Source organism: Callithrix jacchus, chromosome 3 (genome assembly GCF_049354715.1).
Source record: "Callithrix jacchus isolate 240 chromosome 3, calJac240_pri, whole genome shotgun sequence".
Classification (NCBI taxonomy): Eukaryota; Metazoa; Chordata; class Mammalia; order Primates; family Cebidae; genus Callithrix; species Callithrix jacchus.
In genome coordinates this window covers 87,079,927-87,101,443 of record NC_133504.1, presented here as the reverse complement: position 1 = coordinate 87,101,443, position 21,517 = coordinate 87,079,927, and the positions used below count along the sequence as shown (strand labels likewise).

The 21,517-nt window shown below is 39.5% G+C and overlaps 2 protein-coding genes across 7 annotated transcripts in view; one reads left to right on the top strand and one right to left on the bottom strand.

The window, feature by feature from the left end:
• ELOVL6 (ELOVL fatty acid elongase 6) overlaps positions 1 to 21,517 on the bottom strand; it is a 152,877-nt gene that overhangs the window by 96,084 nt on the left and 35,276 nt on the right. The gene's annotated exons all lie outside the window — the stretch shown is intronic.
• LOC103791903 (lymphocyte antigen 6E) lies at positions 9,727 to 10,867 on the top strand. Its single transcript, XM_035293123.3, has one exon. The coding sequence runs from the start codon at positions 9,865 to 9,867 to the stop codon at positions 10,255 to 10,257; it is 393 nt and encodes a 130-aa protein (XP_035149014.1). The 5' UTR covers positions 9,727 to 9,864; the 3' UTR covers positions 10,258 to 10,867.

Genomic DNA, 21,517 nt, shown 5'->3' with positions numbered 1-21,517 from the left:
GACTCCCGCAATCTTACCTCAGTTGTCAATTGCAGCACTATTTTTTCCAACTTTACACTGGTACCTAACCTGCAGAAATGATCTGATTGACAACATCATGAGTCAGAATGGATGCAGTTATTGTCTCCTTCTTGGGTGCTACACAGGAGTGAACATCACCAATAAAAACAGAAATTGTAAGCGACTCTTTAAACAGACTCTGCTTGGTTTGATGAACTGAAATAATTCTGAAAGGAACAACTGTAATCACTGTAAGAGGATGTTTGCCAAGAAATAAGTTTTCAAGATGGAAATTCCAGCACTTCAAAAGACTGAATTTTAGATGTCAGAATCCATCCACTGTTGAAACCTTTCTCTCCTATTGTAATCAATCACCTCTCTTTTTCTGATCTGATTTGCACTCTCCTTTTTGGCTTAAGCTCACAGAAGCATGTTAAAAATCCTCATCAGGGTCTGAAGAAGGCTGGCATCCAGGATGCTGCAATGTAAGAGCACACAGGCCAGTTGGAGGAGGGATTCAGGTTGGCTCAAGGTAGAGAGGAATGGTCTGATCAGAGGAGCAGAAAAGGCAAACAAAAGTAAAGGACAGAGGGAGAGGGAGAGGGAGAGAGAGAGAGACAGAGAGAGAGATGATATATAAGGTGATTGGAACCAGTGAGGGTGGGCACAGAACCCAGCCCCTAGCTAACAGGGCTGGCAGGAAGAAGAAAAGCAAACCCCAGCCAGCCTCCTGGAGCCAGGGCATGGACTGTCTCCCAGCCACTCTTTCCCAACCCCCACTCCATAAGGTAAGAAACAGAAATATACATGATATCCAGGCAGAGGGGATCCTGCTCAGCAGCCCCCTACTCAGGAAATTAACTGGAAGCTAATTCAGAAAGGCCATTCCCTAATGGAGCTGTTTACCATAGTAATGGCTTCAGATCTTCTATCAACAAGATGAACCAGCCTATCCACACGTAGGCGATAAAGCAGTACAAGATGAAACAGAAAATGACAATTACTACAGACAGTGTGAAGTATGAGGAATAAAATAGATGTGGGTTGAATTGTACCTAACCCACTTTCCAGTTGTATGATCTTGCAGGATTTGCCTGTTTTCCTCATCTGTAATGTGGAAATAATGCCTCACTCCTTCCTTAGTCAGAGATGGGTTAAAAAGAAAAAACAAAACAAAGAAACCACCAATAACAAAATATGTCACTACTAGAAATATTGAGATGTTAAGAAATAATACAGAAAAAAGTGTCAAACAAAAGGCCTGGCAAATACATCAAATTTCCTTCGATGGTTTGTTAAAATATTTTTAAATAGCTGATCTTTTGTTGTTAAAGAATCTTCCAAAGACTATAATTAATATCATCAAAATGACCATACTGCCCAAAGCAATCTACAGCTTCAACACACTCTATCAAAATATCAACATCATTTTTTCACAAAATTGGAAAAAACTATTCTAAAGTTCATATGGAACCAAAAAAGAACCCAAATAGCTAAAGCAATCCTAGCAAAAAGAACAAAGCGGAAGCACTGCATTTCCTTACTGCAAATTATACTACAGGGTGATAGTAATCAAAAAGGCACAGTACGGCAGGTAAAAACAGATCCATTGATTAATGGACAGAATAGAGAACCCAGAAATAAAGCCACATACAGCCAACTGCTCTTGGACAAAGTCAACAAAAACATACATTAAAGAAAGGATGCCGTTCAATAAATGGTGCTGGGAAAACTGGACGGTGAAACTGGACTCCTCTCTCTCACCACGTACAAAAATTACTTCAAAACAGATTCAAGACTTGAATATAAAACCTCTTCCCCTATGCAGCCTGAGGTGATCTGGCCTTACCCAGAAAAAATCATGCCAATCAAGAGGCTCGAACCTTCGTGTTCACTTTCAGAAACCGCCCAGACCAACAAAGGTATGCAATTACAAAAAGCCACGAAGTATCTGAAAGATATTCCTTTTTTATTTTTAAGCTACACCTACTAGAATGGGAGAAAGATGTCACTTTACAAAACCAGTAGGTACAATTCCAACATTACACTGATAGAGTTGTTAGCTGTGTCCTGGCCAAACAGTAGAACTACAGAGAGTCAGTGGCCCAAAAACACTATTGTATGTGCTTAAAAATGCATAGTAATGGTCAGGCATGGTGTTTCACACCTGTAATCCCAACACTTTGGGAGGCTGAGGGGGGTGGATCACTTGAGGTCAGGAGTTCAAGACCAGCCTGGCCAATATGGTGAAACCCCCTCTCTACTAAAAATACAAAAGTTAGCTGGGCGTCATGGCTAGCACCTGTAAACTCAGCTACTCAGGAGGCTGAGGCAGGAGAATCACTTGAACATGAAAGGCGGAGGTTGCAGTGAGCTGAGATCACACCACTGTACTCTGTTGCCTGGGCAACAGAACAAGACTCTGTTTCAAAAATACAAAACAAAAACAAAAACAAAAAAACAACCAAAAATGCAGAGTAATGCTGAATTTAAGGATTTAGGTGTAGATCCTGTGGTCATTAAACATATCCAGGTGAACAAAGCATCCGAGATGTGCCACCAAACTTCTAGAGTTCATATAGGAGTTCTCCCTGCCACACTGAGAAGATCCCTATTGAAAAGGAACAAATTGTTCCTAAATCAGAAGAGGAGGTTAGACACAGAAAAAGATATCCCAAAAGAAACTAAAGAAACAAACACTTATGGCACAGGATTACTTCAGCATAAAATAAATGCAATTAAAAGTAAAAAGGCAAAAAAAAAAAAAAAAAGACCTGAAACTATAAAAATATTAGAAGAAAACCTAGAGAAAATCTTCTAGATATTGATCTAGGGAAAGAATTCTTGACTAAGACCTAAAAGCACAGGCAACAAAAACAAATGCAGACAGATACCAGAGAAATAATCAGCAGAGTGAACAGACAGCCTTTGGAATGGGAGAAAATATTTGCAAATTATACATTCTGCAGGGAACTAACATCTCCAGAATTTACAAGGAACTCAAACAACTTAACCAAAAAAACCCCAAATGCCTGGGCAACTTGGCGAAACCCCGTCTCTACCAAAAATACAAAAATTAACTGGGTATGGTGGCATGTCCTTGTATTCCCAGCTACTCAGGAGACTGAGGTAAGGGGATCACTTGAGCCTGCGAGGTCGGGGCTGCAGTGAGCCATGATCGAGCCACTGCACTGCAGCCCAGGTGACAGAGCAGGGCAAACACACACACACACACACGCACACACACATGCACACGCCAAATAGGCTGGGCACAGTAGCTCACGCCTATAATTACAGCATTTTGGGAGGCTGAGGTGGGTGGATCACCTGAGGTCAGGAGTTCCAGACCAGACTGACCAACATGGTGAAACCCCGTCTCTACTAAATACAAAAAATTAGCTGGGTGTGGTGGTGCATGCCTGTAACTCCAGCTACTTGGGAGACTGAGGCAGGAGAATTGCTTGAACTTGGGAGGCGGAGGTTGCAATGAGCTGAGATTGTGCCATTGCATTCCAGCCTGGGCAACAAGATTAAAACTCTACCTTAAGGGGGGGAAAAAGCCAAATAATCATCCCATTAGCAAATGGGTTTAGGGCAAGAACAGACATTTTTCAAAAGACAAATAAATGGCCAAGAAGCATAGGAAAAAATGTTCAACGTCACTAGTCAACAGAAAAATGCAAATTAAAACTACAATGAAACATCATCTTATACTAATCAGAATGGCTATTATTAAAGGACAAAAAATACACGTACAACATGGATGGAACTGGAGGTCATTAAGCTAAGTGAAATAAGCCAGGCACAGAGAGACAAACATTGCATGTTCTCTGTTCTCACTAATTTGTAAAATCTAAACAGTTGAACTCATGGAACTAGAGAGTAGAAGGATAGTTACCAGAGGCCCAGAAGGGGGTTATGAGTTGGAGGGGAGGCAGGAATGGTTAATGGACACACACGTAAAAAAATAGAAGGAATGAATAAGACCTAGCACCTGATAGCACAGCAAGGTGAATATAGTCAATAATAATTTAATTGTACATTGAAAAATAATGAAGAGTATAATTGGATTGTTTGTAACACAAAAGATAAATGCTTGAGGGGATGGATACCCCATTTTCCATGAAGTGATTATTATGCACTGCATACCTGTAACAAAACATCTCATGTACCCCATAAACATATACACTTACTGTGTACCCACAAAAATTTAAAATAAAGTTTTTAAAAAGGACAAAAGAAAACAGATGATTGTAAGGATGCAGAGAAAAGTGAACTCTTACATACCTTTTGTTTTGTTTTGTTTTGAGACACGGTCTCGCTCTGTTGCCCAGGCTGGAGTGCAGTGGTACCATCATAGCTCACTGCAGGCTCAGTCTCCCAGGCTCAAGCGATTCTCCTGCCTCAGCCTCCCAAGTAGCTGGGACTACAGGCACGAGCCACTATACCCAGCTAATTTGTTGTATTTTTAGTAGAGATAGCATTTCACCATGTTGCCCAGGCTGGTCTTGAACTCCTGGGCTCAAGAGATCTACCCATCTTGGCTTCCCAAAGTGCTGGGATTACAGGTGTGAGCCACCACATCCAGCTCATATATACTGCTGATGGGAATGTAAATAAGTCAGTACAACCTCTGTGAAAAACTACGGAGATTTCTCCAAGAACTAAAAATAGAACTACCCTTTGATCCAACCATCCCACTGCTGGGCATATACCCAAAGGAAAAGAAATTGTTATATCAAAAAGATACCAGCATGTGTATGTTTATCACATCACTGTTCACAATAGCCAACATATGTAATCAACTTAAGTGTCCATCAGTGGAAGACTGAATAAAGAAAATGTGCTATGTGTACACAGTGGATACTACTCTGCCATAAAAAAGACTGAGATCCTGTCTTTTGCAGCAACATGTATAGAACTGGAGGCCATTATCTTAAGTGAAACAATTCAGAAACAGACAAATACCACATGTTCTCACAAGTGGAAGCTAAATAATTTGTACACAAGGAAGCATAGTGTGAAATGACAGAAAATGGAGACCTGGAGGCATGGGGTGATAGATGATGGGAGGTTGCTTGATGGGTACCAAGCATGCTGCTCCACTGATGGGTGCACTAAAGGCCTGACTTCACCGCAGTGCAATATATTCATATGGCAAGCTGCACTTGTACTCCATGAATATATAAGCATATAGATATATGTGTATATTTTAAATCTTCCTAATTCTGATATGTATCTGCCTACATAGAAAACTCTCCACTTAGGAAAGATCAACATAGAAAATATATTTTGTAAGCACCCCCCAAAATTTAATGAATTTATTCATTTTCAAAGACTATATCCTATAGATTTTTGAGAGCTTAAATAAATGCTTTCTTAAATCTTGAATTTTTTCCCCCTTAAAACAAGTACATCGTGTGGCCACAGTGAGCAGTATGTGTTTCAGATTTGAAAGGTAGAAATTTGAATGGATACTGTTTCTTTTTACCTGAATTTACTTCAAGTGCATTTAAAAAATTTTTTTCACAGAGAGAATGTCTCACTATGTTGCCCAGGCTGGTCCTGTACTCCTAGATTCAAGCAATGCTTCTGTCTCAGCCTCCCAATGTATTGGAATTACAGGTGTGAGCTACAGTGCTCAGCCTACTTCATGCATTTTCAAAATAACCATGAAAATGCATGCAATAAAATCCCTCCACAAATTCGTTATACTCAAATTCATAAGACATTCTCCTTGCCTAACTGCCAAACTTAAACAGACAGGCAGCAAGAATTAAACTCACAAATTTTGAATTCTTTGCTTACAGATTGATCTAGATGTGTTTGAAATGGTTCTCAATCCAACAAATACCCAAACATACTGGCAATTTCCATATTATTTTATGTTACTACAATATTTTCTAGCAAAAGGGAACCTCAAACTCATTATCTGTCAATGGCTAATTTCAGAAACAGATGATTTCTAAACAATTAGAGAATGGTAAGTAAAATACTGTCAAAAATCCTCCATTTGTATTTTTAAAACTAAAGATGCTTAAAATTCTAAAGAGCAGAACAATTAAAACATTATTCTTGACATTATTTAAATGACTTTAGATAATCTTGCATTGTATGATCCTTTAATTTTCATGCTCTTATTACTTGGTGATAGCAGATATTCATATTTTAAAATAAAAATAGAGTTTTAGGGCTAGGCACGGTGGATTTCATGCCCATAATCCCAGCATTTTGGGAGGCTGAGGTGGGCAGATCACAAGGTCAGGAGTTCAAGACCAGCCTGGCCAACATGGTAAAACCCTGTCTCTACCAAAAATACAAATATTAGCCAGACATGGTGGCACATGCCTGTAATCCCAGCTACTCGGGAGGCTGAGGCAGGAGAATCACTTGAACCTGGGAGGCAGTTGCAGTCAACCAAGATCACACCACTGCACTCCAGCCTGGGAGAGAGAGCAAGACTCCATCTCAAAAAAAAAATTAAAAAAATACAGTTTTAAGATTAAACTTTAACTTTGAAATTCTTAACTGAATTTCTGTACCTTTTAATTGCATAAATTCCACATGACTAAAGATTTCATGGTTTTTTTTTTTTTTTTTTTAAAATACAGGTTGAGTATCTTTTATCCAAAATGCTTGGGACCAACCAGAAGTGTTTCAGATTTCAGATTTTTTTAAATTTTGGAATATTTACATATACATAATGAGATATCTTAGAACTGAGATCCAAGTCTAAACATGAAATTGATTGTTTTCATATACACCTTATATACATAGCCTAAAGGTAATTTTATATGATATTTTTTATGATTTTGTGCATTAAACAAAGTTTTCTCTGGACCTGCCACATGAGGTCAGGTGTGGAATTTTCCACTTTTGGTGTTATGTTAGCACTCAAAAAGTTTTGGAGTTGAAGCATTTCTGATTTCAGATTTTCAGATTAGGGATATTCAGTTTGTACCACTGTTATATCAACAAATTGCCAATAAGATCAGTATTTGGGTATGACCAATGGGTATGTCAGAAGACTTCTTTATAAGTAATTATTTACCAAAAGGTTTCTAACTAATTACAACTAGGGCAATAATGATGTTGAGATTTGACATGCTTACCCATTAAGAGACAGCATTTGTGGGCCATAAAGAAGTCTAGACGGCAATCTTGTATCAAAAATAAGAGAATAGACTTTTGAACGAGAGCTCCTAGACTTAACACCTGCTTCTCCCACTTACTAGCTGTACAGTGTTTGGCAAATTACTTAATCTCTTGGTTTCTCAGTTTCCTCATCAGTAAGAAAGAGATTTTAAAAATCCCTTGTTGCCTAGGACTGTTGTGAAGATTAACTTAGATAATGGATTGCACAGGATACATTTATCAGTCAGTGAATATTAAGCTTATTCTAGAAGTTACAGCATTCAACAATTAAAAAGTCCTTATCTGAAGATATTAGCATCTCTAAGTTCTAAACTGGGTAGAAATCCTAGATGTAAAATAAAAGAGAGTTTAATACAGACTAACAGTAAGATAAATATTCATAAGAAATATTCAATTCTAAAGAGCTGACTCCTATTGATTTGGCTTTTGGCCCTCCCACATGCCCCCTCAAAATAACTTTAAAATTTAATCTTGGTTGGGTTACCCTATAATAAGAAAGTTTCCTTAAAGTCTATCAGGAAGTCATACCTATGCCATACCAAGTCTTATTATGGATACTTCTCTTTGCAGAGAATTAATTAAATACACCATCAGAGACAAAACTGTTGAGGAAAAACTCATTTATCATGGTGGAGTCTCATGTATTATTTCCTGGCATTATATTTATAACTGTTATTGTCATGCTATTAGGATTATAAACCTTTACTTGCCCAAATCTTACCTCTCTGACACTGAGCTCAGGATCACCTTTGTTTTATAAAGAACAAAGGATTCTCTCAAGCAGTGAATGAGAATTTATTCAGTGAAAATACTCACAGTGCCACGCCTGGCCTTTTTGTCAGGCAGTGATGCCTGAAACCAGAGCATCTCACATTGTGGATATATCCGAACATATGAAACACCTGGGAATCTTGTTGAAATGCACACTATGATTCAGTGGGTCTGGGTGAGGCTTGCCTGAGCTCCTGCATCTTTGGCAAGCTCTCCAGTGACGCTGCTGGTTCACATACACAGATCACGCATAGAGGTAGTGAGGACTGCGACAACTAGGTCGCTATATATAGTGTGTGTGAGTGTGTGCGCATGCATGCACATATGTTAGAAGGCTAAAAATATTTCAGAAAATTTTAGAAGGGGAAAGCACTTTACTGCACTGTCCTAGAAACCTTATTTCAAAATGAACATTTGATTCTTTCAAAATGTGCTTTTTCAAATTAGCAAAGACAATCCTTCGTCTCTCAAAAGGAGGATGCCAAACCTATGTGACCTCTCTATGAATATAAACACAGGTCTGTTGAAGAACAAGAATGACACAGTAGTTGATAAATTCTTTCTTTCTTTTTAATTTTTTTAAATTTTACTTTAGGTTCTAGGGTACATGTGCAGGTCATGCAGGGTTGTTGCATAGGTACATACTATATCTGGCATTTCTCCCCATGTTATCCCTCCCCACCCTCCCCACCCCCTGCTGTCCCTCCCCTAGCCTTCCCCAACTGCCCTCAGTGTGTGATGCTCTTCTCCCTGAGTCCACGTGTTCCCATTGTTCAGCACCTGCCTATGAGTGAGAACACGCAGTGTTTGGTTTTCTGTTCTTGTGTCAGTTTGCTGAGAACGATGATTTCTAGATTCATCCAAGTCCCTACAAAGGACATGAACTCATGGTTTTTTATGGCTGCATAGTATTCCATGGTGTGTATGTACCATATTTTCTTTGTTCAGTGTATCATTGATGCGCATTTGGGTTGGTGCCAGGTCTTTGCTATTGTACACAGGGCTGTAGTGAACATACGTGTGCATGTGTCTTTACAGTAGAATGATTTATAGTTCTTTGGGTATATACCCAGTAATGGGATTGGTGGGTCAAATGGAATTTCTATTTCTAGATCCTTGAGAAATTGCCACACTGTCTTCCACAATGGTTGAACTAATTTACACTCCTGCCAACTGTGTAAGAGTGTTCCTATTTCTCCACATCCTCTCCAGCATCTGTTGTCTCCCGATTTTTTAATGATCGCCATTCTAACTGGCGTGAGATGGTATCTCAATGTGGTTTTGATTTGCATTTCTCTAATGACCCGTGATGATGAGCATTTTTTCATATGTTTGCTGGCCTCTTATATGTCTTCTTTTGAAAAGTGTCTGTTCATATAGTTTGCCCACTTTTGAATGGGTTTGTTTTTTCTTGTATATCTGTTTTAGTTCTTTGTAGATTCTGGATATTAGCCCTTTGTCAGATGGGTAAACTGTAAACCATTTCTTTTTGATGTGCCATTGGGTATTGTTTTGAAAATAAGAAATTCACATTTTCATGTTGATCAGGTAGCATCACCTGTGTTAACTGGTAAGCAGGAAGCCAAAACACTAACAGGTATGAAAAAACAGTGATAGTCAAAATGTACATTATGAAAACTTTCTGGTATCATTGGTAAGACTTAATAATAATAGTGAAAAGGGAATTATAATTATAGTAAAATTGTGGTACACACACCATTCTGCAGAAAGCAGGTAGCTATCATAACTTATAAGACCTTATATATAGCCCCTCCCCGCCCCCGGCCGCGCGGGCTGCCTGGGAGTCGCGGGTCCAGCCGCGTTCAGAGCGCGCGAGGCTCCGGAGCTCAGCGAGGCTGCGGGCGCCTGCGTCCACCGGCGAGCAGGACGGGCTGCTCTGGCTTGGGACCCCTAGGCAGGACCACCTTCCTCTCCAGAATGAAGACCTTGCTGGTGCTGCTGGCTGCCCTTCTGGGTGTTGAGCGAGCCGGCTCGCTGATGTGCTTCTCCTGCCAGAACCAGAAGAGCAATCTGTACTGCCTGAAGCCCACCATCTGCTCCGACCAGGACAGCTACTGCCTGACGGTGACTGCGTCTGCCGGCATCGGAAAGATCGTCACATTTGGCCACACCCTGAGCAAGTCCTGTTCCTCGGTCTGTCCCCTCCCAGGAAACGTCAATGCTGGCATAGCTTCCATGGGCATCCGCTGCTGCCAGGGCTTCCTGTGCAATTTCAGCGCGGCCGATGGCGGGCTGCGGGCCAGCGCCACCCTGCTGGGTGCCGGACTGCTGCTGAGCCTGTTGCCTGCCCTGCTGCGTTTTGGCCCCTGACCACCCAGACCCTGTCCCCAGCCCCCTAGCTCAGGAAGGAAAGCCCAGCCCATTCTGGGTCCCACAAGGGTATGAGAGCCCCTGACTCCTCACGTGCCTGATTCATGCCCTTGGTCCCAGGTCAGGCCCATCCCCTGCACCTCCAACTGCCCCAGCCCTGCCTCTGCCCCAGGTGGGGCCACCTGCCCTCACTTCTGGGGTCAATGATGTGACCTTCATTGGGGGACTGTGGAAGGGATGAGGGCTCCCCTGGAGCCTTAGGTTCCGGCGTCAGGACCAAGTCTCGTGGACACACTGAGAGGGCCCCCAGGGAGGCTGTGCCCGTGGGGGTACGTGGGTGTGCTTTGCAGGTGTGAACCCGTGTCAGTTTCTGGGGCCTGTGTTTGGGGAGGGTGGGGTGCCAGCAGCCTGCAGATCCCAAGTCCCTATAACCCCCTGCCCTTGCACAGCCTCACGCCCTTCAAGGGCAGCCTTTCGGGGGTGGGGTTTCCGCCACTTCCAGGTCTAGGCCCCTGCCCCAAATCCAGCCAGTCCTGCCCCAGCCCAGCCCCACATTGGAGTCCTGCTGCTTCGGTGCCTCAAATAAATACAGATGCCCCCCCCAAAAAAAGACCTTATATATAGTTTAATTTTTTGCTCAAAATATTAATCTTCAAAATACAATGACAGCAATTACCACCTACTTATCTATTTTGAGTGATTTAAACTTTGACAGTGGGATAATTTAATAGCTACTTATAGATGGTCAGCTAAAACTTAATTGACAATAATGGAAGATTAAAAACTGCCACAGTTACAGATGATGAGAAATGTACTTATTGGCATAAAATCCAACAAGGGTGATCAGGTGAAAATACCATGTAAAAAAAATAAAAGGCAATAAATGCCCCTTTCAGATTTATAAGCTGTGGGCACATTTTACCCTTTATGTAAATCCCATTCTTAAAACAGTTTTCTTGGCATCCTAAAAATTGAAGCTTTTGAAACCTTATGCTCCAACATAAATATGGAAATGAAAAACTATTATAATTTTTAAAATTTTAGGAGTGCTTTTGCAGATTTAAACAAAGCTAACATATCTTCATTTAAAGTAGAATCCACGAAGCTCTCCAATGTCATTCCTGAAATAACTAGAGTTGGAATGATGGGCTGTTTCTTACTTTGTAGTTTCTAATGCAATGTAAGCAGCTTTACAAGGATTAGCTGTCTCCACTGACCTAACAGCATTCTTTACTTCATTTGAAAGGAAACAGGAAGTTTTTTCTCTGCAACTTTATACCAAGGCACAGAATTTGTCTATTAAAAATACCAATTCCACTTTTATTTAGTAAAATTAAGAAAATTTAAAAGTACCAGGCTTTTGGTCTGTCAATATTAATTTCTTTTCTTTTCTTTTCTGAGACAGTCTCACTCTGTCACATAGGCTTGTGTGCAGTGGCACAATCATGGCTCACCACAACCTTAATATTCTAGGCTCAAGCGATCCTGCCACCTCAGCCTCCCAAGTAGCTAAGGCTATATGTGTGTGCTACCACACTTGACTAATATTTTATTTTATTTATTATTTAATTTTTGAGACAGAGTCTCACTGTATCTCCCAGGCTGGAGTTCAGTGGCACAATATTGGCTCACTGCAGCCTCTGCCTCCCAGGTTCAAGCGATTTTCCTGCCTCAGCCTCCTGAGCAGCTGCTATTACAGACAGGCACCACCATGCCTGGCTAATTTTTGTATTTTTAGCAGAGGCACGGTTTCACCATATTGGCCAGGCTGGTCCTTGAACTCCTGGTGTCCTGTGATTTTTCTGCCTCCACCTTCCAAAGAGCTGGGATTAAAGGTACGAGCCACCATACCTGGCCTATTTTTATTTTTAATAGAGACAAGGTCTTGTATGTTGCCCAGGCTGTGATAATAATTTCTTGATGTGAACATATGATTTACCTCTCAGCAAAGTTATTTTTTGAACTATCTCTGTCATGGGACCCAATTCCTTATCAGTTGCTAACTTCTCTCTTATACCATCCCCACTGAGTTGAGAGGATGGCTTGGTGCTACATGAAAGGGAAGTGCCAATGTAATGACCAAAATAGACAACCACAAGCTATAATGTCACACTAACAATGAATCCCATCTCTTATTTGTAATTAACTTGGAGAAGAAATGCTAGGCCGAAAATGAGTAGAAGTCAAAACAGGGACTTTCCACAAAGAGAGAGCTGAGTCCGACTTCTATTCTTTTGACGTTATCAATTCTGTGACTGATTCTTGCAGCATTATTATGAGAATTAAATGAGCAATATATTTTAAGTGCATGTTGGCACTTAATGCATGCTTGCTACAATACATACAATCTACATAGCATATATGCAATTATACACTTATATATATGCTATATATATATAAAAGTGTATATATATACACACTTATATATATATATATGCTACTATATATATATATAGTAGCAAGCACATATATATATTCTTGCTACTATACAATCTACATAGCATGTATTGTAATTATACACTAATATATAATTGCCCAATAAGTGTTTAGCAAATTTTGGGCACAACTGGTAATATATTTCTTAAACTTCTATGAACACTTAATTTTGAAGTACATATTGACCACACTCACATAGATAAAAACTTTCACTTCTTAAAAGTTTTTTCAACTATAAATTATTATGACTGCTTTTTAAGAATCAAATCATGATAATGATGGCTTTAGAAATCTTCCTACATTTGGTCACATACTATTTATTATATATTATATAGTTATATTAATACAGAAGAGATAGCCTTAGAGACTATCTCTCCTAGAGAGGAGAGCATAGGAAACTCCTAGTCTATAGCAAAAGTTTTTATTATTTATAATAATCAGAAAAAATAATTTTTCAGTCTATCAAAGATACTTAAGTTTTTATTACAAATATTTTACAAAATCAAAGTTTAAAAATTTGTGTCACAGATATCAGAATTTATCTGTACAACTGAGCTTTTTTGGAACACTTATTTTTCCTCTAACACAATGCCATTCTTTCCAGACAGTAAAGTCCCAAGTCTTCCTGGTTCATATATACATACCTAGACCTTGAGACAGCTCAATATGTGTGATCCAATTGCTACATATTGCAGGTACATTTAAAATAATCAGAATCACTAGAGGGCTTGGGGCAGATCAACAAACTCCTCATATCTAACATCTTCCTAAACCACAGATTCTCATCACATCTCCTGGAGAGATTTAATAACCTCCCAACCCCCACTTCCAGAGATGTCAAGGCCTCCACATTGGTGACTATAAAATGTTCCCAGAGAATTACAACACGGGAAGTACAACTCATATTGAGAACCACTGCCCTGAATAATGAGTGCTGCTACAAGGCAGAGTAGGAATAATAAAGCACACACGCATTTAAAAAAAAACATGTTGCAAACATTCTCTTAGGAATAGTGCCTTAGTGGGCATGTGTCCAAATATGCTGCTTTCCTTTCTTTGAATACCTATTCAAGAAACAAAGGAATAGAAAATAAGAAGGGAAAGACAAGAAAACTGGAAGCTGCACCAGAGCCACCTTGAAAATGTAAGAGTTTTCTGGAGTAAGAAGCTGTGTCAGGAAAGAGGATTAGGTAACAAGTGACCTAGAATTAGGTTGTGATTCTCCCTGAAGGACTGCAGGAGAAGAGATAATGAAAGGTAAGGGCTTTTCCAAGACATTTCCACATAGACTGACCTCCATGTAAAATCTTACTAAATGTATGCATATATTTATTTTTATTTTTATTTTTTTAAAGACGGGGTTTCACCATGTTGGTCAGGCTGGTCTTGAACTCCTGACCTCAGATGATCCACCTGCCTTGGCATCCAAAATGCTTGGATTATAGGCGTGAGCCACCATGCCCGGCCAAATCTTACTAAATATTAACAGAAATAAAAGAGTTCTGGCTGGGCGCAGTGGCTCACACCTACAATGCTAGCAGGGGCCAAGGATGGAGGATCACTTGAGCCCAGGAGTTTGAGACTAGCCTAGGGAACCTATGGAGTCCCCTGTCTCTAAAAATAATTTTAAAATTAGCCAGGCATGGTGCCAAGCATTTGCAGTCTTAACTACTCAGAAGGCTTAGGAGGGAGGACCACCTGAACCCAGGAGATTGAGGCTGCAGTGAGCTAGGATTGCATTGCTGCACTCCAGCCTGGGCAACAGAGCAAGATCCTCTCTGAAAGAAAGAAGGAAAGAAAGAAAGAAAGAGAGAGAGAAAGAAAGAAGGAAAGAAAAGAAAGAAAGAGGGAAAGAAGAAAGAAAGAAAGAGAAAGAATAAGGCAAAGAAAAAAGAAGAAAAGAAAGAAAGAAGAAAAGAAAGAAGGAAAGAAAAGGGTCCTGTGTAATAAGGCACATGCTTCCTTTTGAGGACAGAACAGTCAAGTGGATTGAATTTGTATCTTTAGGAAGTTTTATACTTCTTTAGTGAATAAAATAGGATTAATGAGTATCTGCCTTGGAATAAAATATACCATAAAATTGAAAAGCAATCACACTGAAAACACAAAATTAGTCCTAAAAGAAATCTATAATATGATAACCAGTGACTAGATACTTGTGGTTAAAAGAAGCCATAACAAAGCTGGTAAAAGATGCAGTTTCCTCAGTCACTTAATTGATTTTTTAACAACTGACGGAAACTGGCTAATCATCATTCTGATTAATCATTTTTGGCAGATTTGGAAAGGAGGCTAGTCCAAAAGCAAATGGCCGGGTCACTGCCCCTTCAGGGTTCTTCCAGCAAGGCCAAGGAGAAGGAGGAAAAGAAAGGCTCAAACATCTTATTCACCATTTGTCATAGTGGGAAATACTATGAGGGAAAACGAAAGGCTCTAACATCTTATTTGCCTCTAGTGTCAAATACCCACACTTCATTTGTTCCCTCTACAATTTAGGAGAAACTGAAGCATAATATAAAATTAATTTGGTACATGCAATGTGAAACAAAAATAGTTATTCTACTTTGAGTGGGTAAAATGTCAAATAATAGTACACAGTAATTAGAATGTGGGAAAAGAAATGACTGAATACTCTAAGATATTTCTTGGATAGCCTGGGCTCAGTGGCTCACACCTGTAATCCCAGCACTTTGGAAGACTGTAGTCCAAGCAATTTGGGAGACCAAAGCGGGCAGATCACCTGAGGTCAGGAGTTCAAGACTAGCCTGGCAAGACAGTGAAACCCTGTCTCTACTAAAAGTGCAAAAATTACCTGGACGTGGTGGCATGAACCTGTAGTCCTAGCTACTTGGGAGGCTGAGGCAGGAGAATCGCTTGAACCAGGGAGGCAGAGGTTGCTGAGCTGAGATCGCGCCACTGCACTCCAGCCCCTCTGGCAACAGGGCGAGACTTCATCTCAAAATAAAAATAAAAATAAAAATGTCTTGGATATTTTATTTCCCTAAGCAACTCATCAGCAATTCAATAAACATTTACTGAGTGCCAACTACCTCAAGGAATTATAGTTATCTACTATGGAAGATACAAAGCCATGTACCCTCAGGGAACTATACTGTTGAAATAGCCTAATTGGGACTTCGTTAGTCTTATTATATTGCCAAGCATTATTAAAAGTAGGAAATACGTATTCATGAGGAAGTGGACTAGCACTTTGTGTTTGACATTGCAAATCCTTTTCTAGAAACAAGAATTGACTAAATACGTTTAAATAATCATTAAATACCCAATTACTTTATATATAAACACAAAGATAAACCAAAGTTCAGGCCAGGCTCGGTGGCTCAAGCCTGCAATCCCAGCACTCTGGGAGGCTAAGGTGGGCGGGTAACCTGAGGTCAGGAGTTCAAGACCAATCTGACCAACATGGAGAAACCCCATCTATACTAAAAATACAAAATTAGCTGGGTGTGGTGGTGCATCCCTGTAATCCCAGATAGTCGGGAGGCTGAGGCAGAAGAATCGCTTGAACCCGGAAGGCAGAGGTTGCAGTGAGCGGAGATTGCACCATTGCACTCCAGCCTGGGCAACAAGAGTGAAACTTCATTTCAAAAAAAAAGAGAGATAAACCAAAGTTCATGAGTATAGTACACTGAAACTGTCAAGTTAGCCAATTATATTTTAACACATGGTTTTACATTATGTTCTTTCCCTTATTTACTTTTTTTTTTTTTTTTGAGACGGAGTTTCGCTGCTGTTACCCAGGCTGGAGTGCAATGGCGCGATCTTGGCTCACCGCAACCTCCGCCTCCTGGGTTCAGGCAATTCTCCTGCCTCAGCCTTCCGAGTAGCTGGGATTACAGGCGTGTGCCACCATGCTCAGCTAATTTTTGTATTTTTAGTAGAGACGGGGTTTCACCATGTTGACCAGGATGGTCTCGATCTCTCGACCTCGTGATCCACCGCCTCGGCCTCCCAAAGTGCTGGGATTACAGGCTTGAGCCATCGCGCCCGGCCTCTTTCCCTTATTTGCAATTTGGCACTTTTAACATATGTTATTAACGAAAATCCAAACGTACTAGACAGCCCTATTCTGCTTTATATTATAAAGAGTTCAACTTCCACGTCACTACGTATTCATCCATCTCCACAGAAATAGATAACTACAGTAAAGAGCTACCCAGTGGGCCCTCGTGTGCATGGTCTAATTAAATAAACCCCATTTTGAAGATCGCCAACATTTTTAACTGAATTGATGTGCTTTATTTTGCAGCACCTGTGAGATCAACCTATGCATTTCCTCCAATCATACTAGGTTTACTGAGATAGGAACACGGCTCTTAGAAAGAAAACTCCACACTCATTAACATTTTTCTGTATTCTGAGGGCACAATCAGTCAAGAACCAGGACAAAATTTAACAACCATTCTCTAATTGGCAGCCAAGATACTGGATTTTTAAAAATTCTTTTTCTTTCCTTCCTTCCTTCCTTCCTTCCTTCCTTCCTTCCTTCCTTCCTTCCTTCCTTCCTTCTTTCTTTCTTTCTTCTCTCTCTTTCTTTCTTTCTCTCTCTCTCTTTCTCTCTTTCTTTCGAGACGGAGTTTTGCTTTGCTCTTGTTGCCTGGCTCACTGCAACCTCTGCCTCTCAGGTTCAAGGGATTCTCCTGCCTCAGCCTTCCAAGTAGCTGGGACCACAGGCATCTCCCCCACCACACCTGGCTAATTTTTGTATTTTTAGTAGAAACAGTTTTTTTATTTTTAGTATTTTTATTTTGCTGAACATCCTTGCAAAATTATATCTTCGCCACATTGGCCAGGCTGGTCTTGAACTCCTGACCTCTCACCTGCTTTGGCCTCCCAAATTGCTGGGATTACAGGCATGAGCCACCACCACATCCAGTTAAGATAAAGGATTATTAAGTTAAACAAATAGTTATGACTCACAAAATCTGAATCTCAGCTCTTACTTTGCACAGTTGCCTCACTTTTATCCATTTTAATCGCTTCTAAACTGACTTTGTGATTTGCATAGATTTTTCTCTCCTTTACCTGTAAAACTGAGACAATAATTATATACCTGACAGCATGATGATAGTGTCACACTGAAATATTGAACATTTTTTTTAAATGAAGATTTTCCTTATGAAGTTTGTCAATACACTTTTATGGAGTACCTTCCATGTGCCCAGATACCAGGATAAACCCAGGGAAACAAGACAGACAAAAATCTGTCATAGGATTTATAATACAAGAGAACTATTAGTTAACGATCTATGAGAGGACAATAGTAAGAATTTGGTGACCAAAGTTACTTTGCTGAATCATGTAAAGTAGAAAAAGAAGTATCTTGGGCCGGGTGTGGTGGCTCACGCCTGTAATCCAAGCACTTTGGAGGCCAAGGTGGGTGGATCACTTGAGGTTGGGAGTTCAAAACCAGACTGACCAACATGGTGAAACCCCATCTTAGAAAAAAAAAAAAAGAAAAGAAAAAGAAGTATCTTTCAATTAAATTGATTAAGTTTTAATATTTTACTATGGAAATAAAATGCACAGTGTTTTTTTTAAAGTCAAGTAACACAGGGAGGTGTAAAATGAAAGCCAAGTCTCCTTTTCTTTCCTAATGAACTCTCTTCTGCTTCAGATTTTTACACATATTCACATATCAATAAATGCATATACTTTCTCAAAATCATATTTTTAAAAACTATTGCGCATCTTGATGTTTTTCACTTACCATGATGTATCTTTGAGACCTTTGCACATTAACACATGAGACATTGGTGTTTCTAACAGTTACAGAGAATGCAGACACCTTCCAAAAAGACTCCAAAATGTACAAAAATTCACACTTTCAACAGCATATTTCTCTCTAACATTCAGATTGCTCAAAAATTTTAATCTCTTACAATCTAAAAGATGAAAGTTTTATCTCATTGCTATTTTATTTTTTCAGTTATGAGTATATTTAGGCATTTTTTCACATGTCTGCTGAAAGACATGGCTAAAATCATTTCCTTTCCTGTGAACTTTCTATTCATGTCTTTATTATTGAGTTAAATTTTTCTTAGGGATTGGTAAGACCTCTTAGAAAAAGTGGTACCTAAAGGAAAACATTTAAACATTAAGTGTTCTAAAAATCAACACATGATAATTTGCTTACAACTTACACACACACACACACACACACACACACACACAATTGGGTGGGTGTCTCTTTTTTTTTTTTCGGCTACAGTAACCAAAACAATAAGATTGACTATATAATTGGTTTTTTTTTTTTTTTTTTTTTTTGAGACAGAGTCTCTCTCTGTTGCCAGGCGCCAGGCTGGAGTGCAGTGGCACGATCTTGGCTCACTGCAACCTCCGCCTCCTGGGTTCAAGCAATTCTCGTTCCTCAGCCTCCCAAGTAGCTGGGAATACAGGCACACGCCACCAGGCCAGCTAATGGGTGTGTTTTTAGTAGTGTATCTTGGAGATATTTCCATAACAGTGCTGCTCCTGACACCCTGTCCCACTTGTCAAAGAAGCTCCTTCTAAATCATCTACACTGGCCCTTTCCTCAGCCTTGTATTTCAAAACTGGCATAGATCAATCACCCTGTTTTATAGCTTTTGCTCAATATTATTTTGCTGAACATCCCTGCACAATTATATCTTCCTTCCAACTGCCCCACCCACCCACCCCCCGCCTTCCTGTGTTGCTTTTCTCATTAGCAGGAATCACCATCAGAAACTGTATCTATACAAACTATAATAATATGTTACTTATTTGTTTATGGTCTATCTCTTGCTACTGAAATGAAGTCAGGGATTAAAAACAGCATTGGTAAATAATTTGGACAGGTGTGCTAATTTACAAGCTTCCATCAACACCAGTCTCAAGGTGGTAAAGCTTCAGATATTTTTGATTTACTGAAATTATCCTCTCTAGTCTATTGTAACAATTAAATACTAAAAATATGCATGTTGTCTGTATGTTGTTGCAATGTGCGCTGACTTTTGAAACACAATGTTTTCTATAGAAAGTTTAATTACAAAGGGAAATTAATAAATCCTTTCATGTGAAACACTGACCATATTCCACAGTGGAGATAAGGATAAGAGAGTATGATCATGAAATAAATAAAAGGGTTAAGAAATAGGTAGACAGAGAGAAGGAAAGCGAGCATCTCACACAGTGACTGATCCTTTATGGTTTTAATTGTTGCTTTTCTATTCAGTGGAGTCTTGTGCGTTATTGGTTTCTCCAACAGAGTAGATCAGTACTAAAGAATAAGTAGAATTCAAGTCATTATCCAGTACAGTTAGCAATGGATGCTGCTATATGAAAGAATGCTGTCTATTTCCTCTTGCAGTGGTGGTAGGGATATATCATAGACAACCATTACAGAAGACAATATCTATCAACATTTCCAGTGCAATGTAATCCAAGTAATAAAAGACTGGAAAAAACACAAATGCCCATGTAATGAATTATGTGCAGCCTGAACAACACAGAATGCAGAAGTCGATAGTTTACTCAAATGAAATATGTCTATGTTTAAAATATCTTCAAGATGCACTGTCAAGTGAATAGAGTAAGATGTAAAATGTTATGTATTATATACTAGCATTTGTGTTCTTAAAAGAAAAAATATATATACATTCAATCCGCATTCACTGATTCTGTATTTGCAAATTCCCCTGCTTATTAAAGTGTAACTCCAAGTCTATACTGATGGCACTTCCATGGTCATTTTCAAACATGCACAGAGGGATGAAGAATTGGAGTTGCTTGACCTGCACGTTCCCAGCTGAGGTGGAAAAATGTGACACACTGCCTCCTGTTTCAGCTTTCATACTGCAAAATAGGTGTCTCTTTTGAAATCTTATTTAGTCCGTGTCTTTCTAATTGTTGTGCTTTGTGTTGGCAATTTCACTGTTTAAAATGTCGCCCAAGCTTACTGCTCTCTAGTGTTCCCAAGAACGAGGCTTCGATGTGTCTTACAGAGAAACTCCGCATGTTAGATAAGCTTTGTTCAGGCATGAGTTAGTGCTGTTGGCTGTGGGTTTCATATTAAAGAATCAACAATATATGTTAAATAAAGTATTTTAAGCAGAAACACACATAAAACTAGGTTATGTATTGATCAAAAATATTGTAACCAAAAGCTCTCAGGAAACTAACCCTGTATTTCCATAAGTGCATTGGTTCCATATTCACAAGTTCAGTGTTTGTGGTGACTTAACAGAACGTAACTACCTGGAATAACGAGAATCAACTGCATTTGTAATTGTTTTGTGTGCACAAAACATCTCCGAAGGGCACATTGGCTATCCATGAAGAGGAGAATTATGTGGTTGGGGAAAGGGGTGTAGTCCTTTATATGAAATACTTTTTCAGTGCATACCCTTGTGTAACATTTCAAAATTTATACCATGCTGACTTTTTTATTTTTAAAACACAAAATCTAAAGTTGAAAAATAAACAAAAAGAATGCTAACAGTAGAACACTGAACAAACAATTGAAAGATTATCCACAGTAGAAATTAATTATAAAGGTAATAGACAACCCAAATTTTCTCTTCATTTTAGTCAGACTCAGTAAAACTTTAATGTAGCAATTTCGAGGGGCCGAGCTGAACCACTTTGCTGAATATAGACATCTGTGGGTTGTGGGGTTTTTTTGAGACAGGTCTCAATGCGTTGCCCAGGCTGGAGTGCAGTGGTGCAATTGCAGCTCACTATAGCCTGGACCTCCTCAGGCTCAGGTGATCCTCCTACCTCAGCCTTATGAGTTATTGGATGACAGGCACATGCCACCATGCCTAATTGTTTTCCTATATTT

What these genes read in the sequence shown, in the direction of transcription:
- LOC103791903 (XM_035293123.3), top strand. Translation starts at nt 9,865, where the DNA reads ATGAAGACCTTGCTGGTGCTGCTGGCTGCCCTTCTGGGTGTTGAGCGA.